Consider the following 26,977-nt stretch of genomic DNA (forward strand, 5'->3'; position numbering starts at 1 on the left):
TTCTTGTGTTGAAATATTTATTTCAGGATTTAAATCCACCCCCTTCTGAGAACACCAGATTAAAAGACCTCCAGCAATCCATGATTCTAGTATACTCATCTCTGACTGCTGTATATAAGATGTGATTTGATTAAAGAAGACAGACAACAAGTGCATTTATTAGGAACAACATTCTGAATACTCACGAGTAGTTATCTTGCACACTTAACCCTAGGCCAGAGGACACGGGGCAACCACACAGGAAAAGGATACCAGGACAGAGTCCACGGAGTTTTGCTTATACCACAAAAGGAGTTAAGGCAGTTTAATTCAAGGCTGCGAAAACTACGTCTATGACATAAACATGACATTCAAAAATAACTCAGCCTTTAAAATGTCCCCAATACCAACAAATCAACAAAGTAGTCAAGATGACAGCCACTGTCAAGGACAGATGAACAGTCTCAAAAGCGATCCAACATGACACCGCTATAGCAGGTGCTATGCAGAGCCCTCCCTATGCAGTTAACACAGATTGACGGATGCTATTTGCAGGCCACCAGTCTCTTATGTCTTTACTTCACATAAATGTATTACACTGTCCTAGGAGAGCAAATGCATATTATGTGAGAGAAAAATAGGACTCATTATCTCGTACCACAAACAGGGGTTACAGAAAACACAAGGCTGGACAAGGCCACACTGAGATAGGTTAGTGACTTTTCTGGCAGGCCCCTCACAGGCACTGAGATGAGGCCTAAAAATATGCTGGGGTGAGTTCCGTCCTTCCTTCTGTGGTTACCACCTGCATTAGGCTTCCTGAGCTCGGTCGGTTTTTCCCTGTGATCCAGTCATGGAAAGTTCTGGAACAGAAAAGAAAAGTTTTTTTTATATTCTCAAAGCAAAAATCTGGGCACATGCTGACCTTCACAGTGACGGCTTGTGGGGTGGGGGGAAGGGGTGGCACAGCAGCGACTGTTTAAAAGCCACTAAGGGCTGGGCGCCATGGCTCACACCTGTGATCCCAGCACTTTGGGAGGCCGAGGCGGGCAGATCGCTTGAGGTCAGGAGTTCGAGACCAGCCTGGCCAATATGATGAAACCCCATCTCTACTAAAAATACAAAAATTGGCCGTGGTAGCACGTGCCTGTAATCCTAGCTACTCAGGAGGCTGAGGAAGTAGAATCACTTGAACCCGGGAAGCAGAGGTTGCAGTAAGCCGAGGTCGCACCATTGCACTCCAGCCTGGGCATCACAATGAGACTCCGTCTCACAAAAAATAATAAATAAATAAATAAAAGCCACTAAAGGTCAGGCATTATGGCTCACCCCTATGATCCCAGCACTTTGGGATGCCAAGGCGGGCGGATCGCTTGAGCCCAGGTGTTTGAGGCCAGCCTGGACACAATGGCAAGACTCCATCTCCAAAAAATAATAAAAAATAAATAAAAGCCAGTAGGCATGATGGACACATACCCAGGCCCCCAGTGAGTTCAGTGGTGTACTCATTCTAATCTCTGAGTGGCAGGATTTGGCATAAGTTTAACTTTCATTTTGGTATTTTTCTACATTGTTGGAATTCTTTTGTGATTTTAAAAGATTCTAATTTGGCCAGGCGTGGTGGCTCACACCTGTAATCTCAGCAATTTGGGAGGCTGAGGCAGGTGGATCACTTGAGCCCAGGAGTTTGAGACCAGCCTGGGCAACTGGGTGAAACCCTACCTCTAAAAAAATACAAAAAATAGCTGGGCATGGCACACGCCTGTAGTCCCAGCTACTCAGGAGGCTGTGGTGGGATGATTGCTTGAGCCCCGGAGATCAAGGCTAGGGTAAGCCATGATCGTGACACTGCACTACAGCCTGGGTGACACAGCGAGACCCTGTCTCAAAAAAAAAAAAAAAATTGTTTTTAAAGATTTTAATTAGTTCATTCAAAGAGAGAGACACATGCACAATACTTTGCTATATTACCTTCTCATAAATTTATGAGAGAAACAGATGGAATTCATTTATTTGGCATTTTTTTAATCAAATATTTATAGAGTACCCACAGCTGCACCAAACAATGGAAAAAGAGATAGAAAAAAACAGACTATTACAATAAAATGTTAAATACAGTAACAGGGCCTTTCACAAATCTGAGGAGAGGAGCAACTGACCCCACTTGCGGCAGTCAAAAAGACCCTCTAAGAAGACAGGAATGAAAAAGGGCAAAAGAAATTCACAAGAAACAAGAAGTAGATGATAATTCTTTAACACAAAACATTTACATTTGAGTACATCATCCATTTTGACAATTCACCAGCTGAGACTTCGGACCTTCATTAACTAAAAAGTGCTCAGCAGTTCCTTCCTGGGAGACTCCCAGTGCCAATCTGTAACCTTCTGGGCCAGCGCTGATGTGTAACGGTCCAGTCATTCAGGCCCCTACTCTGGGGTTTGAACAAGCTCATATGAGCACATGGGCTCAAAAAACAAAGCATTGCTAAAACTCTCTAAAGTACTGTCATGTCATGGCCTCATCTCTGGGGACAGGGCAGGGCTTGGTGAGGCAAGGCTCTGAAAGAGACCAGTGCCGTTTGGATGTGTAGGGTTTTGTGTGTTGGTTACACATGTTTTTTTGTTGTTTTGTTTTTTTATACTTTAAGATCTAGGCTACATGTGCACAGCGTGCAGGTTTGCTACACAGGTATACATGTGCCGTGCTGGTTTGCTGCGATGCATGTTTTAAATGGTCTTACTTCTTCACCCTCATCTGCAGCGTGGATAGGTGAGCGAGAAAACGCCATTCTAACCAGGGATGGTAGAGGAAGGATGTGCTCGCAGACATCTCAAAGCAAACTTTATGCCAGCTTTTCTGAGAGTTTTCAAATACCACAAATGGGTGGATGTGATCTCTAGAACAAAAGGGGGCCTGTGACAGCCCGTCCTCTGTGGGTCTGTGGCTCAGCACGAGTTCAGACACAAGATCCCAGATGTTCCATCTAGAGTCTAGGTCTTAGATCAGTATCTCAAGTGTGGTTGGGAGTGTTGCCCTTTAAAAAGAAATTCAAACACAAACACAATTCAAAGCTTGATTTCCTCTACAACTTCAATTTTTTTCCTGCAAATCAAGCATGAAGCATGATTCCTGGCATAGACAGAAATAACTGTCAGCACACCAGTTAAGACCATAGGCTCTGCAGCCACACCACTTGTGTCAGATCCCGGCTGTGCTGTGTGACCTTAGGCGAGTGACTTAGCCCCTGCCATCCCTCCAAGTCTCTAAGCCTTAAACAAAAATGACAGCTCCTCCCTCAGAGTTTGCTATGAGCATTAAATAAGAGTTATGAAGTGCTTAGAATGGTGACTGGGACATAAAAAGTGTTCTGTAAGTACACGTTTCAAACATAAAACCCAAGTCCCAAATTTCTCCCGATTTAATTTAAATGAGATTGTGACATCAGGCCAGAAGCACACTGCTAACTTCACAAACATCTCTTATAAACAGTCGTCAAAGCAGTTTACACAGAGGCACTACTGGGTCAGGCTGTCACCTTGACCCTCTCGGCACCCCTGCTCCCTGTGGGCAGGGATCCCATCTTTGTCCTCACCGTGACCCCAGAGCCGAGGGCAGCACCTGGCCCATAGTGGGTGCTCGATGAACACATGCTTACTAACTAGAGGGGCTTGAGGAACTGACACCTAAACAAACACAAAAGAGGAATTCAGCTCTCTGTCCCATGAGGGTTCAAATGCCACCCATATTCACAAATGGGCAAAAAGGATTTCGGAAATTAAAGGGCACTTTCTGTGGGTCTGTGGCTTGACACAGATTCAGATATGTGCCCCCAGGCCATCTACCTGGTGTCCCCCTCCCCCATGGAGTCTCCTCATCACAGCAGTAACGACGCAAACTGCAGCTGGGGATCACTGAGCACTTGCTATGGCCAGACACTGTGTTGAGTGCTTGCCGCACACTATCACATTTAATCCTAACAAGCATGATGGACCTCATGATACAGGTGGGGAAACTGAGGCCTCAGCAGGTCAATAATGTGCTCAGAATGGCCGGTGGTGAGGGAGCGAGCCAGGATTCATGTCGGCACTACCCATTCTGCCACTCTGCTGCCTGTCTCCAAGTCCAGCTACCCTGAGATTCCGTCTGATGTGCAATGCATCCTCAGAGTCCCAGAGACCTCCCAAGACCACCCGGATTGACGATCTCAGGGAACACAGACTTGTCCTCTGGACCACAGCAGGCAGAGAATAGGGGCTGGAAGCTGCTCAGTCATGGACATGTCTGTAATACTCACTCAACTAGGAATTCTAAGGGTGTCCAGGAGCTGAAGTCAGCCTCAGGCATTGATTTCCTGTTCATCGGGGTATCCAGGGTAACCCTGCAATGGACACAGATAAGCACGTCATTCATGTCGCTCCTTTCTAACAACAGGTGCCCAGTCCCCCTTGGCCAGGAAAACGCAAACATACAGCACGACAACCTAGAGCCTCTGGCACTGAGGGTGCTATTTACATGGAAAGATCAGACAGAGAGATAAGCAGAGAGAGAGCAGGAAGCTGTCCCCGCTAGCACAGGCCAGATCTGAGCATAATTCAATAAGGTGCGCTGTGGCTCACCACTTAGGCAGATAAGAACAAAACAGAAGGAGCCACATTTTGCCTTTTTAAAAAAGAGTCTTCACTGAATTAAACTGCTTTGTTGCTGTGTCTTTATTCACTCCCTAACATGCAGCACACTCATTTCTAAGGATTTAAGATAGTTATATGCCTTTAAATACGAGAATACTAAAATACTAAAATTTTAAATATGTGGCTATTTTCCACAAAACCTTAAGATTTTTGGCAGAATAATATAGAATTCAGATATGCATAAATCTCCCAAGAACATCCAGGCCTCAGGAATCATTCGAATCATTCAAAACAGCTGTGGGAATCATGTCACAGAATCACAGAACCTCACAACTAAAAGGGAACCAGAAAGTCAATCAGTGCAGTCCCTACAGTCTCAGCATCCCTTTATAGGACCACAGGCAAGAGGCAAGCCTGCTGGTGCTGGAAGCCTTCCAGCGAGAAGGAGTAGCCTCCCTCCAAAGCAGCTGCCTCCGCCTGGGACAGCTGATGGGGAACAGTCCCCCGATGACCAACAGAAACACCTCCAACAGTTTCCCATATTCTCTCTCTCTCACACACACATACCCCATATAATGACTTGAAAGACAGAACTACATATAAAAAAGTAAAATGTGTAGTCTAATTTTAAAGGAAGAAATGAAGGGAGAAAAGAAAGGGAGAGGAAAAAAAGAGGCAAAAAAGACAGACCCATCCAACCAGCCAATCAAACATTCTGGACAGCCCAGGAGAACCCAAAACTGGAAGTATTGCTATGGTCTGAATGTATCCCCCTCAAACTCACATACAAAACGCAATCTGCAACGTAATAGTATTAAGAGGTGGGGTCTGCAGGAGACAAGTGGGGGCCTTTAGGAGGGGATTAGCATGCTTATAAAGGAAGCTGGAGGCAGCCCATTTGCCCCTTCCACCGTGTGAGCACATATAGAAGGCGCCATCTATGAGGAATGAGCCCTCGCCACGCACCAAATCTGCTGGTGCCTTCATCTTGGACTTCCCAGCCTCCAGAACTGTGAGCAATACATTTCTGCTGTTTATAAATCACCCAGTCTAAGGTATTTTGTTAGAGCAATTCAAACACATTAAGATAGTAAGTATCTTAGGAGACTTTGGTGTGTTTCAGAACCAGAGGTGAGAGCACACACAGGCTGCTTGTGGAAAGCTACAGTCAGACAAACGGTCACCCGCAGCAGTGGGGCAGAGGTGGGCAGCGGCCAGGGAACCCCAAGTACTTACGGGAGCACAGCGATGGCGGCTGCCCCGGGCGGCATGCCGCTGTTCTTCCCAGCCAGGCTCTGGCAGAGCTGGTGAACAGCAGCCTTGGCCATGCCGTACCCGATCATACCTGGGAAATGGGGAGAAGATGGCTCAGTGACCACTGGCGGCCAGGGGGACAGCAAGGACATGCAATCTTCTCTTGAGATCTCTATTCCCTGAAAACTTTATAAATAGCTGCATCTGGCCTCCTCCTTCAGGTCAGACGCCCTCACCAACCCCCATCAAAAAATGGCAGAGAGCCATGAGAAAGAGGGGATGGGAACACGTGGGTTGGGAGTTATGGCCTCTGGCCAGTTTCCAAGAACACACAGGCTTCACACAGGCCACCGGTGCATCCAAGGTGCAGCATTCCAGGGTCCAGAAGAGGCCAGGAAGAAAAGATAAATGAACATTTATGCAGAGAAAAGTGGAGGAGACATGACATTTCAAGTGTACCTACTATTCATCTAACACTTAACATTTATTACAAAAGCCAGAAGGTTGATCTTATTTTTATTCTTAGGAAACCAAGACTCAAGACAGGTTGAGTACATGCCAGGCTCACACACAGAATTGTGCCAAAGCTGATGGAGAGGTTAAAGCCCAGGCAAGAAGTGGGTTCTGAACCTTTTGATCACTAAATGCTTGTGAGCACCTGGCACACAGAGGTACTCAATGGGACAGCAAAATCAAGCAGTCACTTGGAGTATAGGACTTAAAGTCAAATTACACACATTCAAATCCCAGTTCCTCCACTTACCACTAAAGAAATTCTGGGAAAGTTCCCAAAACCTCTCTAATCCTCAGTTGCTGCATCTGTAAAATGGGTTTGAGGTGTTTTCTAACACAGTCAATTCTCTAAGTCTCCAGACACCAACTGGGTGTCTGACAATTCAATTAGAACTCCCAGCTAGGTGTGGTGCCTCGTGCCTTTAATCCCAGCACTTTGGGAGGCTGAGGCAGGAGAATCCCTTGAGCCCAAGAGTTCCAAGACCATCCTGGGCAAAGTAGTGGGACCCCATCTCTACAAAAATTAGCCATGCCTGCTGGTACATGCCTGTGGTCCCGGCTACTCGGGAGGCTGAGGTGGGAGGTTCACTTGAGCCTGGGGGAGGTCAAGGCTGCAATTAGCTATGATCACGTCACTGTACTCCCGTCTGATTTAAGGGCTCAGTCTCACAAGACCTACCCTACTTCAGATGGCAGTCACAAGTCCTGGGCCACTTAGACTTCTGACCGACAGGCTAAATCAGAGGTTTGCACAACCCCCTCTTCAGGTGCAATAATTTGCTAGAATGGCTCGAAGAACTCAGGCAAACGCTTTTTTTATAGTTACTGGTTTATTATAAAGGATACAACTCAGGAACAGCCAGGTGGAATGACACAGAGGCAGGGTAGGAGAGGGGGTGGGCATGGAACTTCCACGCCTGCTCCAGCCACACCACCCTCCCAGCGCCTCCATGTGTTCAACCCAGATGCTTATCACATCTGGAAGTTTTTATAGAGCTTAATCTCCAGCTCCCGCTTCCTTCCAGGAGGTCGGTAGGTGGAGCTGAAAGTTCTAACCTCCTAATTGCTTGGTCATTCTAAGAAGTAGCTCCATCCTGAGGCTGTCTAGGGGCCCCAACCTACTAATCACCTTATCAGTATAAACTCAGGTGTGATCCAGAGGGGCTCATAACGACACACAGGAATAGAGTACTTAATTGTGAGCACACCCTTAGCACAGGACAGGCACTCAATGAAGGTTTCCCATCAAATCAATAGAAGTAATGTGCCCTGGAACCTGACTACCTGGCTTCGTGTCCAGGCTCTGCTGCTTGCTAGTGACTGACACTGGGAGAGGCTACTAAACCTTGGAATCCTCAGTTTCCCATTCCGTGAAATGGGAATGACAATCCCAAATCCTAAGGATAATACAACAATCAAATAAAATACCATGTACAAGTGTAGCAGACAGGGAGGGTCTCCAGGGACTATAGGAGTTTCATCAGCTTGAACAATCAGCCTGTTTCACAGCCTCCTGCCCTTCAGCCTGGTTTTTCCCACAACTTGCATGGAATGCAGTCACCAAGTCAGGTGAAACCAGCAACTTATAGAGATGATCCCAAGTGGACTTTCCTCATTACCATGCTACAGTCTCCACCCAGAAGGAGCTACAGCTTCATCACCAGAACATGTGACTATGTGCTGGCGTGATGACTCACTGCATCTGTGCCACTGGGACCCCTTCTCCACATGCAATGACACACCCTTTCCCCTCTCCATCACCCCATGAAACCCTCCTGGGAGAGACGCTGCTTTGGAGAATACTTCCAGCGTCGTCCTCAATTATGTCAAATAATAAAACTCCATTGATTGTTTTTTTTCCAGGTTAACAAATCCCCTTTGTACAGTACTGAGCACAGAGGAACACTCAATCCTGGCCATTATTGTCATTCATGACTCTCAGCAGGTCACTGGCAACTCTTTTTCCTCGGACAGCAATAAGGAATTGCAAAAAGGGTCATCAACTTGGAATTCAAAAAGTGCAGCCCTAACTCCTGTTTTTCCAGCCACCAAAAAAAATCACAGGTTCTGTGGGCCTGCTTTTCCATCTGTCAGTGGGAGTGGTAACTCAGATCACAATTTATTCACAAGGCTGTGCTGAGGATGGAAGGAGACTGCATCCAACAAGGGCCTTGGAAACCATGGAGGGCACGCACAGAACCCGATCAGGGCGGAGGGAGCCCAGCCTGGTGTAGGAGGGGCTTTGCTCAGCACCTTGCCAGGGAGATGTTCTCCCAGTGACTGCGGCAGGGAGGGGGTGATGCTTCTCCCACTCTCCCAGCTCATCATTATTCATATTATAATACATGATTCCTCTCCAGATCAAGCAGTCATCTGCGGCCCATCCGGGGCATTTCCTTCCTTATCAGCGATGGAAGGACTGTGGCATGACTGGGATGGTGACAACTCTGGCCTTAACACCATCAAACCGACCTGCCATCACTCTGCTGCCTGTAAAGCCAGAGCCTGGAAAGGGGCTGCCAGGGTCTGCCTGCTCCTGGGCATCAAAACCCACTTACCCCACCCCATGTCATGGAGCCTCTTCTATGTGGGAATCCCTAGGCTCAGTGTTAGAAAGACGAAGAAGCACAAGGCAGCTCCCTGGCTCCCAGGAACGGCACAGCACACCAGAAAGAACCCAGAATCTGGACTTCAAGGCCAGGGCTTGGAACCCAGGTGATTCCTCACCACTGCGACTTGGGCGAGCAGCTCTTTCAGCCTCTGGTTCTTCCCTGCTAAATGGGATCCAATGCTAAGCTAAATAGGCTTTCCTGAAAACGACATGAAACGTGACACATCTCATAAACTCGAAAGGGCTCTTTCATTCCCAGAAGAAAGTAAGTTCCACAGAGGCAGGGATTTTTATTGTTTTGTTCACCAATGTATCCCAAACCAAAAGGTGGCATTCAATAAATACTTTATTTGGCCAGGTGAGGTAGTTCAGGCTTGTAATCCTAGCACTTTGGGAGGCTGCGGCAAGTGGATCTCTTGAGCCCAGGAGTTTGAAACCAGCCTGGGCAACATGGCGAAACCCTGTCTCCACAAAAAATACAGAAATTAGCCAGGTGTGATGGCGCGCGCCTGTAGTCTCAGCTACCCGGTAGGCTGAGGTGGAAAGATGGCTGGAGCCCCCGGGAGGTCGAGGCTGCAGTGAGCCAAGATTACGCCACTGCACTCCAGCCTGGGTGACAGAGCCAGACCACATCTCCAAAAAAAAAAAAGGAAAATAAATAAATAAATAAATAAATACTTTATTCACTGCTTTCAGAAAAGAGCAATAGGTGGGTTTCTCAAAAGAGGATAATGGGGCTTAATCAAATGGTGGCCACTCAAAAACTGTGGGAATGAAAAAACAAACTGGGGCCAGGTGCGGTGGCTCACGCCTGTAATCCCAGCACTTCGGGAGGCCAAGGCATGTGGATCACCTGAGGTCAGGAGTTCAAGACCAGCCTGACCAACGTGGGGAAACTCCGTCTCTACTAAAAATACAAAATTAGCTGGGGGTGGTGATGCATGCCTGTAATCCCAGCTGCTCCAGAGGCTGAGGCAGCAGAATTGCTTGAACCAGGAGTCAGACGTTGCGGTGAGCCAAGATTGCGCCACTGCACTCCAGCCTGGGCAACAAGGGCAAAACTGTCTCAAAAAAAAAAAAAAAAAAAAAAAAAGAACAAACTGGTAGCTCTGTTCATTAAAACTATGGTAGGTGATTCTCAGTAACTCATGAGTTTCTCAATATTCCAGACAAACTAACTTTTAAATTATTTAATCTATGATGAAGTGAAAAGAATAAGGCACGGAAAAGCCTCTATTGAGTCATCAAATTATGGTGCTTTTCTTTTTTTTTTTTTTTGAGACAAGCTTACTCTGTTGCCCAGGCTAGAGTGCAATGGTGCAATCTCAGCTCACTGCATCCTTGACCTCCAGGGCTCAAGCAATCCTCCCACCTCAGCCTCTTTTTTTGTTTGTTTGGAGACAGAGTCTCACTCTGTCACCCAGGCTGGAGTGCAGTGGCGCAATCTCAGCTCACTGCAACCACCGCCTCCCAGGTTCAAGCGATTCTCCTGCCTCAGCCTCCTGAGTAGCTGGGATTACAGGTGCCTGCCACAACGCCTGGTTATTTTTGTATTTTTTAGTAGAGATGGGGTTTCACCATGTTGGCCAGGCTGGTCTCGAACTCAGGTGAACCACCCGCTGTGGCCTCCCAAAGTGCTGGGATTACAGGCATGAGCCATCGCGCCCTGCCAAATTATGGTGCTTTTTAAAAAGTATGTGAATGTGACATGGGCGCACACTAGAATGGGCACAGAATGCTTCCCGAAGGACACCCGAGAAGCCATCACTGGAGTTGGGCCTGGGAGGGAGTGCCATAGAGATCAGCGGTGTGAGTAGGAGAGAGTCTTCCTATTCATTGTGTTTCTTTTAGTGCCATGTGAATTTTTACTACATGCATTGGTTAGTTTTCCAATTTAAAAACTGATTAAATTATTTAAAAAAAAACTAATACAGTGCCTTGTCTTTTCCCATAAGCTCTATTTGTCAAAGCAAGTCCTTTTCCAAGACCCTGTTTGAATCAGCTCCCTCAACAAAACCTTTTCAGAGGTGGACTCACCCCCCCAAGAGCACTCCGCTTAGACCGTACTGTAGCCCGGTCTCACGCTCACACCACCCGCACCCCTGCTGCCGGAGGAGGCTCTGAATATAATTATATTATCTCAATATAATTATATAATTATCTCTATATAATTATATTATCAGTAATTGCTATAATTACTGATTATAATTATATATTAATTACTGATCAATGTATTACTCAGACCAATCTGCTACTAACTAGCCAGGTTGTCTTAGACAAGGCACCTAAAATCACTGAACTTTTTTTCCTCCATAATCAAGGGAAAATAATAGGACCTACTTTACAGATACCTCTGGTGATTAAATAAGATCAAGCTTAGCCCAACAAGCCAAGCACCCAGAAGACAGATGCCTAAAAATATTTCTTTCTTCTTCGCCAAGTCTATTGAGGTATTACTGAAACACAATAAACTTAAACACATTTAGGGTGTACCATTTGAGCAAATTTTGACATTGTGTATACCTGCTACCTATTGGTCTTCCTTTCCTCCCACTATTCGATGGATATTTGCTGACAAAAGCAAGGGATGTCTTTTACTAAGGTAGGTTTCCCTCTGCCCCGCAGGCATGTGGCAGGAATGGAGTCTTTCCTCTTTATGTTCCCCCACTGCGCCCAACTGTAGCTGCTCACTAAATGCTGCTATCACAGCAACAAGAAGGAATGATGAGTCACTGTAAACTTCTCCACCTTCTGAAAACCACTATTTCTTCTAGAGGTCATCAGGCTCCCTAAAATCCTCGGCACACACACTGTTTAAGATGTAATTGCTGTGGAGGCATCACAAGTCCAGCGGGAGGTTGGGGGATGACAGCCCAGCCAAGGGACCAATCACAAAACTGCTTCAACAACTACCTCAAATTGCAAAAGAGGGTCAAGGTCTCAAAGAGCTATTTGGAAGCACAAGAAGAATATTTCGCCATTCTTAGCTTCTCTGTTTAATCAGGGGGCAAAACAAACTCTTCAGTGATTAAAATAAACCAGGGCATAAGTGCTCATTAACCCAGACCTGGTCATCAAAATCCCAGAGCTCTCTCTTGACTCCATTCGAACAACACAACACAAGAGCAGGGACTCTGACAAAGGAAAGAAACAAGCAAATAGCAACCGTAATGGTTTATTCTAAAGAATGACTTTTCCTTGGGGACACAAAAGGGGTTATTTGCAAGATATGAAAAAAAAGACATTTCACTAAGAAGGTCAACACTTCCAAATTACTGAATGATCAGTGTGGTCCCCCAAAACTGATTTCCAATCACAGCACAGATCCTTTAATGGTAAACAAAAGTGAACACCATTTTAATACTGTTTGTCCTACAGAAGACAGTCTAGAAATACAATCTTGGAAATAGGAGGGTGAGGTTTTCTCAGTATCCTTCCAAGTGAAAAACTTCTCATGTGCAAACAAATCTTCTTGAGTTTGAGGGACTACTAAGCCTGATTCATCATTTACTTTCAAATTGTAGATCTATTTCCCCAGATTTTTCTGAGGTCTGCAGCATACTTAATAGATCTCATGACTCAAATTATTAATAGCTTAACAAAATCTAACTTAAGAGGTTAAAGATGAACGAATTCATTAACATCTGAGGCAGAACAGCTGGGCAGAAATAAGCCTGGAGTAAATAATAATAATGGCTCACACTTACTATTGACTCTCTGTAATACCTTTCTCATCCATTTAGATCCATTGAGACATTTACAAGGTACAACCACCATATATATAAAGGAGACACTATTTTATCTTATTTTACAGATGACAAAACGCAGACTCAGAAAGGCGAAGTAACTTGCCAAATGTGTCACAGTAAGTGGCAGAGCCTTAACAGAAGTCCAACGTGCACAGTTCCAGAGCCTGCAGTCTTAACCACTACCCAAAATGTAATCAAAGGATACGTGCAAACCAAAGGAAAGTAGGAGACTCTTCTGTCATTTAGAAAAATCAGTCTTTTGCTCCTAGGGTTTTGTTTTTTAAAATGTCAAGCTAAGACTCATTTCTCTGTTTACTTTCTACTGCCTCTGTTCCATGTCATCTTAAATAAAAATCAGATCTCAACCAACCAGACAGCTAACATTTACACAGCTTTAATGATTGCTATAGCCATGGACTTGTAACATCACATGCTCTAAGAAATGGAAGAAGAAAATGAGAGGCAAGGTATTGCTAGCAGTCACAGCCTCACAGTTCAGTGAGTTACATTAAAATTGAGAAGGGGCCTGGCGTAGTGGCTCGTGCCAGTAGTCTCAGTGCTCTGGGAGGCCAAGGCAGGAGCATCACCTGAAGCCAGGAATTTGAGACCAGCCTGGGCATCATAGCGAGACCCTGCTTCTACCAAAAATACAAAAATTAGCCATGCATGGCAGTGTGTGTCTGCAGTCCCAGCTACTCAGGAGGCCAAGGCAAAGGATTGCTTGAGCCCAGGAGTTCCAAGCTACAGTGAGCTAGATCATACCACTACATTCCAGCCTGGGTGAGACACTGTCTCTAAAAAAATAAATAACTGAGAAGGGTCCCAAGGTCTCTACCACTTACAAGAGAGTCAAAAAGAGCTCCCCCCACCTTTTTTTTTTTTTTCTTTTGAGAGGGAGTCTTGCTCTGTTGCCCAGGCTGGAGTGCAGTGGCGCGATCTCGGCTCACTGCAAGCTCCACCTCCTGGGTTCACGCCATTCTCCTGCTTCAGCCTCCCGAGTAGATGGGACTACAGGCGCCCACCATCATGCCTGGCTAATTTTTTGTATTTTTAGTAGGGACAGGGTTTCATCGTGTTAGCCAGGATGGTCTCAATCTCCTGACCTCATGATCCACCCGCCTTGGCCTCCCAAAGTTCTGGGATTACAGGTGTGAGCCACTGCACCCGGCCAAAAGCTCCCATTTTTTTAAAAGAAGAGTTCAACTTAGGTAGTTGAGGTAGACACTTTCTGCCTCCCTGTGCTGCCCCTTTCTACCCCTGCTTAAATTCCTTTAGCCCTATCCCATAGGGAGTGTTATGGGCTGAAATGGGTCCCCCCAACATTCGTATATCGAAGTCCTAATTCCCAGTACCTCAGAATGTGACTGTATTCGAAGATCTTTAAAGACGCAACAAAGTTAAAATGAGCCCATTGAGGTGGGCCCTAGTCCAATATGCCTGGTGTCCTTAGAAGAGGAGGAAACGAGGACAGACACACAGAGGGAAGACCACATGCAGACAAAAGGAGAAGGCAGCCATCTATAAGGAAAGAGGATTCAGAAGGAGCCAGCCCTGCAGATACCTTGATCTCCAGACTTTAAGCCTCCAGAGTTATGAGAAAATAAATCTCTGTTGTTTAGGCCACCCAGTCTGTGGCTACCCAAACAAACTAATACAGGTCATAAAAAATGCAAAAGAAATGACATAATGGAAAAAATACACAGTTGGTAGATGATTAGGGTTTTGGTTCAAGTAAGTCTGCAACTTACTTCCTACACAAACCCAGACAAGTTACTTAACTCTCCAAGTTTTAGTTTCCTAACCTGTAAACTGAAAAAGATAATATTGATGAGATTAAAGTGAGAATATATGTGAAATGAAAAGAGTGAATATAAGACCTACCATTTATTGTGAATAACAGTAAGACTTGCCATTTATGGGTGCCTACCATGTGCACTTTCTACATAGCTACACCTCTACAGTTTTACAGCACTCTTCAAGTTAGATGTCACTGTCACTATTTTACAATTAAGGAAACTACAGTAGACATCTGGTCAGAGACTGAAGAACTGGTTCAGGGTCACACATCTAGGATAAAGAATCCACCCGCAAGCCTCTCATTCTCTTTTTGTTTTCTAATGTAGAGATAGGGTCTCACTATGTTGCCCAGGCTGGTCTTGAACTCCTGGGCTCAAGCAATCCTCCTGCTTCAGCCTCCCAAAAGTGCTGGGATTACACGTGTGAGCCACTGTGCTGGCCAAATGAACCTCTCTCATTCTAAAACTTATGCTGTTTCCAGCTGCTAAGCTGCTTCCCTGGAACACATGGATTCAATGTGATAATAATAATCAATGTTTATTAATTAATTAATATCCACTAAACCATTCATTCCAGTGTAGATCACAGATAAATAAACTAAATGGGGGTTACCAGATCATAGCGTTCCTTACCACCACCATAAACATAAGGACAGGCAAACAAAAGATCAGAACTCTTCTCCCTAAAATGATTCAGGCCCAAAAGAAGACAAAATCCATCTATCTGTTAAGCAGCTTAGAGGGTAAAGGCTTTAACAGTCCTCATCCCATGAAAGTGTCCAGCAGCCCCAGCAAGCAAGGTAAGCAACCCCACTCCACAGACAGGGAAATAAAGGCTTACCAGGAGTCCCATCCAGGGCAGCCTTTGCGCCAGCCAAGGTCAGGAGGCCTCCTTCCTTGAGATGCTTGGTAGCCAGATGGCTGGAGATGGTCGATGTCCATATGCTCTGCTTCCACATCAGGTCACAGTTCTTAAAGAGAGCTGAGTGAAAAAAACATGTGGGCTCAGCATTCCCAGGAAAGAAACCAAAAGGTGAGCTCAACTCATGCAGCCCCACACTCAGGGAGGCCCTCCCTCCTGGTCCCTGGGTCCCTGTCTACAGCAAGGTCTAACACAAACAGCACAGGGCTCAGTGGTCAGAGACACAGGTTCAAATCCAGGCCATGGGATCGCCCAAGGTTCAGCTTCCTTACCTATACACTGGCAAAATGTTGGCCAATAAATTTTACGAAATAAACTTGGAGTTTACTGATTTGCTGGACTGGCTTTAATTCAAAGATTGTTTTATTTTATGAATGGTAACAGATTTGTAATAAGAACCTATATGTCTACGTCAGGTTTTCTCTGTGATAAAAATCCAAGGGCCTATTACTGTACAGCTATAAAGAGAGCTTTTACTGAGCTACATATTTTATGTCTAAAAGTTTAATGTTAGCTTTAAAGACTCTTTAAAAGAAAGCTAAAATAACAACCATTTTACACTTGTTTTAACTCCCCAGCCTTGCCAGAGACATAAGGAAGAACAAATGGTAACATATGTCACACCACCAACTGGGCAACTCGAAGGGCATGTGGTACCTGGTGATCAAAAAAGGATGTCCTCCTGATATAGGAGGGGTTGGTAGGTGATAAACAAGAAATTGCATTTCCCCACTAAAAAAGACTAGGAAAAAAACCTGATGGATCCACATTTATCATTTCTTGCTCCCAAAACATACAAAAAGGTTATCAAGCTGTTTTGCTAACCTGATCACCTCACAAAGCACCACTCTCACATTGACATGTGGGTCACAGAATGTCAACGTCTTTTTAAATGGCTTTGGCTAATAAAGGTAGAAGGGATGACAGAATTAGAAAACTACCATTTTCCAACCCCTGAATAAGTGCTTCAGGCAGAGATTATCAACGAAGGCCTAAAACCACTGGGTGAAAAGTATAATACTTGGGAAACAGGACATTCACACACAATATCACAATACCACACATCCCACAGATGACTGACTTACTGCAAACAGAAAAAAAGTACCTTTATAATGGAAGTCTGGCAGTTGCCATCTCAACCAAGCATCAAATTTGGCATCCCTAAGGGTAGGGCAAGCTGCCATGCTGAGCTTCCCAGGTGATGTCATGTAAGGTACACACCATCACTCAGGAAGAATTCGCACCACAAGAATGTTTATGCTAAATCTAACTGAGTCTCTAGACCCAAATTCCAGTTCATGGGGAATACCAAGGATAGAGGAACAAGTCAAACAACACCTTAAAGAAAAGTTCAGACAAGTTCAGAATGTGAGACATGCTATATGAAAACTCCCAAGGACTTGACAAAAAGTCTTATCACAGGGGATTTTTTTTTAAATTCTAGATTTTCTAGATTAAGAGACTAAAAACAACATAATGCAGTACATAAACCTTGAGTGGAATATGTTTAGGGAAAAAGAACTATAACAGACATGGAATAAACTGGGGAAATTTGAATATGCGCTCAATATCATTAATCTTAGATAATCACTGTTAATTTTCTTAGGTACAATGGTACCATAATAATGTAGGACGGGCTTATTCTTTGGAGAAACACGCTGAAATACAGTGAGGTGTAAACTTACTTTCAAACAGTTAACAAAAAACAATGCACAAATTACACAGGCACAAGAAAACAAGCTCAACTCAAGTACAGCAAATGTTAACAGTTACTGAATCTAGATGGAGCATATAAGGGTGTTCATTGAACTGTTCTTTCAACTTTTCTGGTATGCTTAGAAATGTTCATAATGAAAAGTTGAAAAATGGGCCAGGCGCACTGGCTCACGCCTGTAACCCCAGCACTTTGGGAGGCTGAAGGGGGTGGATCACCTGAGGTCAGGAGTTCAAGACCAGCCTGGCCAACATGGTGAAACCCTGTCTCTACTAAAAATACAAAAAATTAGCTGGGCTTGGTGGTGGGCACCTGTAATCTCAGCTACTCGGGAGGCTGAGGCAGGAGAATCGCTTGAACCTGGGAGGCAGAGGTTGCAGTGAGCCGACATTGCACCATTGCACTCTGGCCTGGCAACAGAGCAAGACTCTGTCTTAAGAAAAAGGGTAGGGGAGTGGAGGGGAGGGAAGGGAAGGGAAAAGAAAAGATGAAAAAAGGAATCAGCTTTAGTAAAATCTCAAGTTTGACTTCTTCTGACTTTCTAAATGATCTCTGCACTTCCTACACATCCACCAATGCCTGAATAGCACATGGCCTGGGGCACAGGCCATGCTGATTTCATTCTGCCTCTACTTTAAACTCAAACTCAATGCCCCCGTCCCCTCACATCCTCCAGGGGAAGCTTCTTCTTTATCCGTAAAATGGATTAAGAGCATTAATCACTCTCTCCCCGAGCAACTGTAAAGATTCCGGGATATACACAAAAAAACAGCTGGCCTGTCACCTAGTGCAAACCCAATCCTTGTCAGCTGGACAAAGAGCAGAGCAGAACAAATGAGTGACTCAGGAAAGGACTCACACTTGGATTTGGCATTGCCCCCGGCCCATCCTCCAGCAACGCAAAGAATTGCATCCACCTTCTCTTCACCCAAGAGCTTTCCAACCTCAGCAGTCACCTTCAACACAAGAACAAAAAAATGTATAAACTGTAAGGTAAGCCAACACAGGCTAGCATCTTTACAGATACTCAGTTTCTTTTTCTCTTTTTTTTAAGCCAGTTTACAGTACCTGGCAATTAACGCTTTGAGAATTAGACGGAAGACTAAGCTCTGATGAGCATTTTAGACATTGAAGCCCAAGTACACTTCAGTGTGATTTTTAAAAAACAATCTAGAGTCTCTGTGTATACATTCTGAAAGGTAGAGACATGAGCATCCCTTGAAATACAACAATTAATAAATAAAAGTAGGGAAAGGTTAAAAAAAAAAAAGAAAAAAGCACCTAGAGCTTCACTGCCTGCCCATAGTTAACATCCTGGTGTATTTCTTTCCAGACTCTCTTCACAAATCCAGAATTATAATCCAAAAAGAAGATCAACCCTATTTTCCCCACCCCCATCCAAAAATCCCTTTAACCGCAACTCTGAAAAAAATGCCAACGAAAAATTGTAAGAAAAATCATCAGCCAAGAAAAAATACAGTCAATAGCAATATGTTGGTAATATTAAGTACATGGGGGTTCACTTTAATGATCTGTCTGCTTCTGTTTGTTTGAGATTTTAAAGCATTGAAAATATATGTATGCCCTCTTGTTATAATTTATTAAAAGAACAGTCTGTCAGGACAGGCAATTCTGGCCATCCACCATGACTCTTCCATATTTCTCTGGAATGGCTGAGATGACAAATCCCAATTGCTTCATTAAGATCAATCTTCTTAAGATTTCTTTTTTCTTTTTTTTTTTTTGAGATGGAGTTTCGCTTGTCTCCCAGGCTGGAGTGCGATGGCGCCATCTCGGCTCACTGCAACCTCCACCTCCCCGGTTCAAGCGATTCTCCTGCCTCAGCTTCCTGAGTAGCCGGGATTACAGGCGCCTGCCACCACACCTAGCTAATTTTTGTATTTTTAGTAGAGATGGGGTTTCGCCACGTTGGCCAGGCTTGTCTCAAACTCCTGACCTCAGGTGATTCGCCTGCCTCGGCCTCTCAAAGTGCTGGGACAACAGGATTGAGCTACCACGCCTGGCCCAATCTTCTTAAGATTTAAATCAGGCTGGGCACAGTGGCTCATGCCAGTAGTCCCAGCACTTTGGGAGGCAGAGGCAGAAGGATCACTTGAGCCCAGGAGTTCAAGACCAGCCCGGGCAACATAACAAGACGTCATCTCTACATTTAGTTTTAAAAAAGACTTAAATCAACACCCTGTGTCTCTCCCAGTAGGAACATTTCAGTTGATTACCTCTTTCCCCAGTTTCATGACAAAACTGAATGTTATGCTGTTTGTTCAGAAATTCTTCAGGTTGGGAGTATGGTGGAGAAGGTACTCCTCTTCCTTTGGTGGAGTAGTAGAAGAAGGAAGAGATTTTCAAAGAAAAGTTTATAAGCACAAACGCATCTCTCAATCTCTGTCTTAGAGATGCACTCTACTGTCAAGCCTTGGGTGGGGACAACCTCCACATTCAATCTACAGGGACATTAGAAACCTATAATTAATCAGAGCAGAAGAGACACTGAAGAGACACCAATTACAGAGACCCGCACCTGGCAGGGCTACTGCTCTCCAAGCCCAGGCACCGCCCTTCCATTTAGTTTTGGCTTTTATTACTTTATTTTGTTTGTTTTTTAGAGAAGGTTGGGCTCTGTCGCCCAGACTGGAGTGCAGTGGCATGATCTCGGCTCACTGCAACCTCTGCCTTCCAGCCTCAAGCCACCCTCCCACCTCAGCCTCCCGAGTAGCTGGGACTACAGTTGTGTGCCACCACATTCAGCTAATTTTTGTATTTTTTTGTAGAGATGGGGTTTCGCCATGTTGCACAGGCTGGTCTTAAACTCCTGGGCTCAAGTGATCCTCCTGCCTCGGCCTCCCGAAGTGCTGGGACTACTGGCATGAGCCACTGCACCCAGCCATTTTGGCCTTTATTACTTTATTCACATGAAACTATTTTGCTTTAAGGCAGCTTAGCATAGCAGTTAAGAAAACAGCCGTCAGACCCCCACTGCCCATGTCCAAATAGTGGCTATGCAACCTTTTATCTGTTTGACCTTGGACAAATACCAGGGCCTTTCTGTGCCTCAGTTACCCCCATTTAAAAGGAGGATAAAATTAGAAGCTTTGTTTTGGGATGTAATGAAGACTACATGTGTTAATGAAAATAAAGCACTGAGAATGGTGCCTGGCAACTAACAATGATGCCATGTCAACTTTCACTATTAAATTCACTAAGGTCAATCTGTATGACTCAGGTATGGGAACATTGAGACCACACTGAGAAAAATAAGAACAACAAAAATGAAGTGCTAAAATAAGTCATCTGGCTTTTACATTCCAATCTATGTCAAACTGACACTTTAGAAAGAGCAAATGAGTAGCAGAGTTGTGCTCACAGTTTTATGTTCAAAATGTATAGATTTATACATGTATATTTTGGAGAGACAGACTGGAAGGAAATATAAATAAATGATTAACTATATGTTAGAACTATAAATGATTTCCCTTTTCTTTTTGCTTATTTGTATTTTCTATATCATACATGCATCACTTCTAAAATTTTAAAAATTTGTTATAAAAACCAGATAAGGATCCTAAAACATCAGTATTGAGATTACTAAGGAAAGTGCAACTAAATGAAAAGCAGACCCACGTACAGACCAAGTGGCACCTGAACTTATTAAAGTTCGTATCTGGAGACCTATGATCCTGACTCCACCACTGAGTAGCTTGTTGGCCTTGTCACTTAGTCACACAAACTTGTCTTCACAGCTGTAAAATGGCCTGCCTGCCTGCCACACTGAGTGGTTGGGAAAATAAGGCGCTTCACACAGTGATGTGAAGTTATCCTTGGGAATGTGGGCTACAGCACTAAAAACCATTAAACACAGAGTCAGCTGCGCACAGTGGCTACTCGGGAAGTCCCAGCTATTCGGGAGAATGAAGCAGAAGGATCCTTTGAGCCCAGGAGTTCCAGTCCAGCCTGGGCAACACAGTGAGAACCTGACTCAAAAGTCATCCAGGCAGCTCACCGGAAGGGCTTCTCAAGAAAGTTAAGCAATGCTTAAGAGCATCAAAGATTTTTCTTTCTTTTTTTTTTTTTTTTTTTTTTTTTGAGACAGAGTCTCACTCTGTCACCCAGGATGGAGTGCAGTGGCACAATCTTGGCCCACTGCAACCTCTGCCTCCCAGGTTCAAGTGATTCTCCTGCCTCAGCCTCCTGAGTAGCTGGGACTACAGGCGTGCACCACCACACTCAGCTAATTTTTGTATTTTTAGTAGAGACGGGGTTTCACCATGTTGGCCAGGATGGTCTTGATCTCCTGACCTCGTGATCCGCCCATCTCAGCCTTCCAAAGTGCTGGGATTACAGGTGTCAGCCACTGCACCCAGCCTAGAGCATCTAAGATATTTATACCAGGATATCCATCAAACTGTTAATAGTGCATCCTTCTGGGAAATGATACTATGATGGGGAGAAAAGGGACAGTTTCACAGTTTATTTCTATATTTACGTAGTTTTGTTGGACTTTTGTTTTATAATATGCATATCATTTTATAATTAAAAATAACCTGTTTTGTTAGTGTTCCTGCTGTGAACTGGGTAACTCCACTTTTTAGAATGTATCCTAAATAATCAGATATGTGGGCCAGGTGCAGTGGCTCATGCCTATAATCCCATTACTTTGGGAGGCCAAGGTGGGTGGATAACTTGAGGTCAGAAGTTCGAGACCAGCCTAGCCAACATGGCAAAAACCTGTCTCTACTAAAAATACAAAAAAGTTAGCTGGGCATTGGGGTGCATGCCTGTAATCCCAGCTACTCAGGAGACTGAGGCACAAGAATTGTTTGAATCCAGGAGGCAGAGGTTGCAGTGAGCTGAGATTGTGCCACTGCACTCCAGTGTCAACAGTAGAGCAAGACTCTCTTAACACAAAAAACAATAATAATCAGATATGTAGACAAAGATGTTCATCACAACATTCTTGACAATAGTAAAACAAAAATCCTGCAAAAAACTCAAATGTACAATAAACAAACTAAATAAATTGTGGCCATTCCATAAAATGGAATATCACACATCTACAAAGAGGTTTTTTCAGTAATCTGGAGAATTATTTAAGTATAAAAAAAAAAAACAAAGCTTACCATAAACTATAAAATACAAAATTACCTAAACTTGTAAAAGGAGTAACATACAATATGCATAGAAAAAGACAAGAAAATAAGCCAAAATGTTAACAGTGAACTAACTCAAAATGATTATATAATTTATCTTTGTATCATTTTTCACTTTTTCCAAATTTTCCTCAATGAACACAAATGGCTTTCCTAGTTAGAGAAACAACAGCTTTAAAAAAAGGAAGAACAGGCCAGGCGCAGTGGCTCATGCCTGTAATCCGAGCACTTTGGGAGGCCAAGGCGGGCAGATCACAAGGTCAGGAGTTCAAGATCAGCCTGGCCAACATGGTGAAACCCCGTCTCTACTAAAAATACAAAAAATTAGCTGGGGGTGGTGGCAGGCACCTGTAATCCCAGCTACTCAGGAGGCTGAGGCAGGAGAATTGCTTCAACCCAGGAGGCAAAGGTTGCAGTGAACGGAGATCATGCCACTGCACTCCAGCCTGGGCGACAGAGCAAGACTCCGTCTCGGGGAAAAAAAGAAATAAAAGGAAGAACATACAGCCAAAGGAAGAACATACAGCCAGTGGTCACCTCTCCCCAGGGTTCCCCTCACAACGTTTGGGGGCCTTTTTGAAACTACCTGGTCAGCCTGCTCAGTGAACGAGTCTGTCATTTTAACGACGACGCTAGCGCTGGCCTCTTCATTCTCCACCACATCAATGCTGGCAACCCACTGGAAGGAGAAAACAGCTTTGGTTAAGAGGCAGTGAGTTGTTATTCCATGAAAGAGTCACACATAGAAATGAGGGGAGTTGGCCAGGTGTAGTGGTTCACGTCTGTAATGCCAGCACTTTGGGAGCCAATGTGGGAGGATCTCTTGAGGCCAAGAGTTTGAGACCAGCCTGGGCAACATAGCAAGACCCAGTCCCTACAAAAAAATTTTAAAATTAGTCAGGTGTGGTGGCACATGCCTGTAGTCCCAGCTACCCAGGAGGTTGAGGCGAGAGGATCACTTGAGCTCAGTGAGCTATGATCGCACCACTGTACTCCGGGCTAGGCGACAGAAGGAGGCCTTATCTCCATTTAAATAAAAAAAAAAGAAAACGAAAGAAAAATAAAGGAGGAGAGTGGAGACAGGTAAGAGGCTTCAATGAAAACACACCCTATATTGGGCTCCATCCCAGGCCCTCCTACCTCCAAACACTCTACTTCGCCTCCACATTCACCTCTAAAACACAAACCCTGCACTTCTAGAGACATCAAGGGCCAGCAAATTTTCTGTAAAGGGCCAGATCACAATTACCTTAGGCTTTGCTGGCCATATGGTATCTGTTGTTATTCAAATCTGCAATTGTAACAGAACACAGCAATAAATAGGGGGAAAAAATAAGTGCAGCTGTGTTCCAATAAATCTTCAGAGCTGAAATGTGAATTTCATTAATTTTCATATACAACAAAATATCATTCTTCATTTGGTTTTCTTTTCAACCACCTGAAAATGTAAAACTATTCTTAACTCTTGGGCTGTACAAAAACAGGTGGCAGACCAGATTCAGCTCACAAAGGATCCCTGTCCTACAGCAGAGAGGGATGGACTTTAGGATTGGAAATCAGACAGATCAGGTTTGAATCCCAGCTCTGCCAGAGTGGCTTTCTCACTCCGATGCTGGGCAGAGGCTCCCAACAAAAGAGGTTGTTTGTTGATGATTAACAGGGTCAGTGTAAGAATTAAATGAAATGGAAGATGCTAAAGCTCCTGGCACAGGTGATGTTCAGGCCTTACTCAGGGTCTCTTGGTCTGAAGTCCCCAGAGATAATTATCTCTACCTTAAGCTGTAAACACAGCATCTATTCATCAACATTTATTATATTATTAATTAACTTGTTATCCCACAGGGGATAATGAAACAATGAAAAGCCTCCATCATCCTAGCCCTCCCTAAGATGGCAGGAAGAAGCTCGGAGGGGAAAGACCAAGAGCCAGAGGTAAATCAGCTCTCCAGATTCTGCCAAGACCAAGGTAAACCAAAGTGCCACCACCAGGAGAAAGCACAGCCTTCACCCTCTAACACATGACGCTAACAGGATCTACTGCCTTAAAGATATTGGGGGCATTAAGAGTCTATGGGAACTCTGGTACTGGGAACACAGTGCCTGGCCCTTGGCAGAAGTGCTGCCTCTGTCACCACCATGCATCTCTGAAGACCTGGGAAAGCGCCCTCATCAGTGTCCCCAAGCACTGAGCAGATGGGTGGCAGGAAGGGAGTGGTGTGACTGAATTCTTCAGAAGCATATTCCTGTACCAGATTCTGAGCAAGAAGAAAACCTTGGTAAATGTACACTATTTGGGTGATGGTTACACTAAAAGCCCAGACTTCACCACTACACAACATATCCATGTAACTAAACTGTACTTTTGCCCCCTTCATCTATAAAAATTAGATAGTTGTTTTTTTGTTTTTTTTTTTTTAAAGAAAATCCTGAAAGCCTTTTTCTGGTCCCAGGGGAACTCTTGCCCAGGCTGCTGTGCTGCTGCTGCTGCTAACTAAGCTCCCAGAACGCTGCCGCTGGCAGGGTCTCCACCGGGAAATTGCTGAGGCCTGCTGAGCGGCTGAGGTCAAGGGTCTTTGGCCATGGATCAGCTCTGCTCCGACTTGCCGCCTCCTGAAAATTGACACCTGACTATGCAAAGTAGTTGAAATAGTCTTTGCAGAGCAAAGAAGCCGTCAGCGTTTTTCCGTGCTGAGCCTTCAAACTGTCAGATCCAATGGGGCTAAAAGAACAGGGGTGGGTAGTAACAGTAACGTTAATAGACAGCATTTAAACAGTTTTTACCAGGCGTCAGGTAATTTATGTGCAACGACACCAATTATCTCATCTAATCCTCGCCAACTCTCACTGTCAGAATCTCCATTGTACAAATGGGGAAACCGAGGTCCTACGGCGTTAAGTAATCAATACGCGGTCTCATGACTAGTAACCGGGACTGGGCTGTCTCATTCCAGAGCCTTCCTTCTACACTCTCTCTCCGTCCTCTCACCCCCGCTCCCGTTCCTCCCCTTTGGAATTCTCTCCCGAGTCACGCCAGACTTTTTGGGTCTGGTGGAGGCCCACGGAGCACCTCCTTGCACAGCAAAGGCCCAGCGCCCTGGGACTGGCGTGCGCACGCACTCGGAAACAGGCATAGACGCGTAGACCTGTGCGCGCACGTGCAAGCAACACGGGTCAGGGGGTGCACAGGGGCCCCCACCTTCCTCTAGACTGCCCCCCGCCGGGTTCCACACGAAAGCCCCCGGCCACCCCCGCGGAGACCCAGCAGCCCCAGCCCGCAGCATTACCCAGTTGCGGGCCCGAAAAGCCTGCACGCATCGAGAACCCAGAGCGCCCCTGCCGCCGTACACCAGCACCCGGCGCGCTTCGCCTGCAGCCGCCGCCGCCGCCATCCTGCTCCTGCCAGCCCGGCTCCCGCAGCTCCGAATGCCTCGAGCCCGAGCGCCGCGCCCCGCCCCGGCCGGCCAACCCCGCCAAGAGGGAACGCGCGGCGGCCGCGCCCCGCTCCGCGCCCGCTGCTGCCGCCTAGCGCGCTGCCACGCTCGGGGCGCCCCGCCACCCGGAGGGACTGTAACTTCGGCCAGGCCCTGCCCCTGGGACGGGGACATCGGCGAAGCCCCTCCTCCCACCCGCCGGCAAGTGCTGGGCCTCGGGGCGTGCAGCGAGCGGGGCTAAGGGCGAGGAGGGTGGAGAGCGGGTGTTTTACGAGCATTAATTTGTGAAGTGTAAGCATGTAAAATATAGTATAGTACAATTTTCGACCACTGTTTTGGCAATTTTTTATTTTTAATTGTGCATCAAAATAGAGATTTAAGTATTCCCACCTGCCAAAAAAACAGAAGAGGTCGCTACGCTCAAGGAGCTGAAAGTCCACTGCGGAGGCGAGACAAACCACACTAGGTCTTATTTCTTCTGTCTAACCTTAAATTTATACCCATTAATCCAAATGGCCCTTTTACCACATGCCACCCATCGCCAGACACAGATCCTGGCATTTTCTCCCTTGTATATTAGTTATTTCTGCCCATGGCCTGTATCTTTAACACAGAGCCTCTCATCTACAGCACTACTGACATTTTGGGCCAGATAATTATTTGTGACAGGTGCTGCCCTGGGTATTGTAGGATATTTACAGCATCCCTGGCCTGCATATACTAGAAATCAATAGCAAACCCCTACCCCTCACTCATAACAATCAAAAATATCTCCAGATTTAACAATTGTCTCCTAGGGGCAAATTCATCACTGATAGAGAACCAGAGCTCTAACACTCTCATAACCTTCTTGATAGCAGAACCCTGTATTATATACATCTTTGTGTCACTTCCCATCCACATATAGCCTTGTACACAGCAGACACAGATGTTTGTTCAGTAAACTTGTGCCAGGTAAAGCATGCAGAAATATGTCACTAGAGAAGAGGATGCAGCCAGCAGCATATTTTGTTGTCAGAAGCTTCATTATCAGAAATAGAACTGCTAGGAGGCTGGGTGGAGAGGAGAGCACCATCTATTTAGTGCCCCTTATATCCAAGGCACTGCGCTAAGTGATCTGCCTGTGCTATTTCACTTTACTCCACACGATAATCCTATGCAGATTAGAAAGCTGAGGCATGAGAGTCACAGACACTTGTCCGGAAGAGTGGGAA

General features: G+C 45.2%; 1 protein-coding gene across 1 annotated transcript; it reads right to left on the minus strand.

The window, feature by feature from the left end:
• On the minus strand, positions 1-25,868 carry QDPR (quinoid dihydropteridine reductase). Its single transcript, XM_001161997.6, has 7 exons — positions 25,617-25,868; positions 22,919-23,011; positions 18,027-18,123; positions 15,373-15,513; positions 5,845-5,953; positions 4,275-4,358; positions 1-842 (listed from the first exon to the last, which is right to left on the minus strand). Exons 1-7 carry the CDS (start codon positions 25,719-25,721, stop codon positions 737-739), a joined length of 735 nt encoding a protein of 244 aa, XP_001161997.1. The 5' UTR covers positions 25,722-25,868; the 3' UTR covers positions 1-736.
• Between the last annotated feature and the right edge of the window lie 1,109 nt (positions 25,869-26,977).

The sequence above is a fragment of the Pan troglodytes genome, chromosome 3 (genome assembly GCF_028858775.2).
Source record: "Pan troglodytes isolate AG18354 chromosome 3, NHGRI_mPanTro3-v2.0_pri, whole genome shotgun sequence".
Classification (NCBI taxonomy): Eukaryota; Metazoa; Chordata; class Mammalia; order Primates; family Hominidae; genus Pan; species Pan troglodytes.

Bases quoted from the DNA above. Each gene is read 5' to 3' on its own strand.
- QDPR (XM_001161997.6), bottom strand. From the start codon at position 25,721: ATGGCGGCGGCGGCGGCTGCAGGCGAAGCGCGCCGGGTGCTGGTGTAC. The intron at 23,012-25,616 runs GTAATGCTGCGG...TTCTCCTTCCAG, and splicing joins CTTTTCGGGCCCGCAACTGG to TGGGTTGCCAGCATTGATGT. The intron at 15,514-18,026 runs GTGAGTCCTTTC...TTTTTCACTCAG, and splicing joins GGGCAATGCCAAATCCAAGT to CTCTCTTTAAGAACTGTGAC.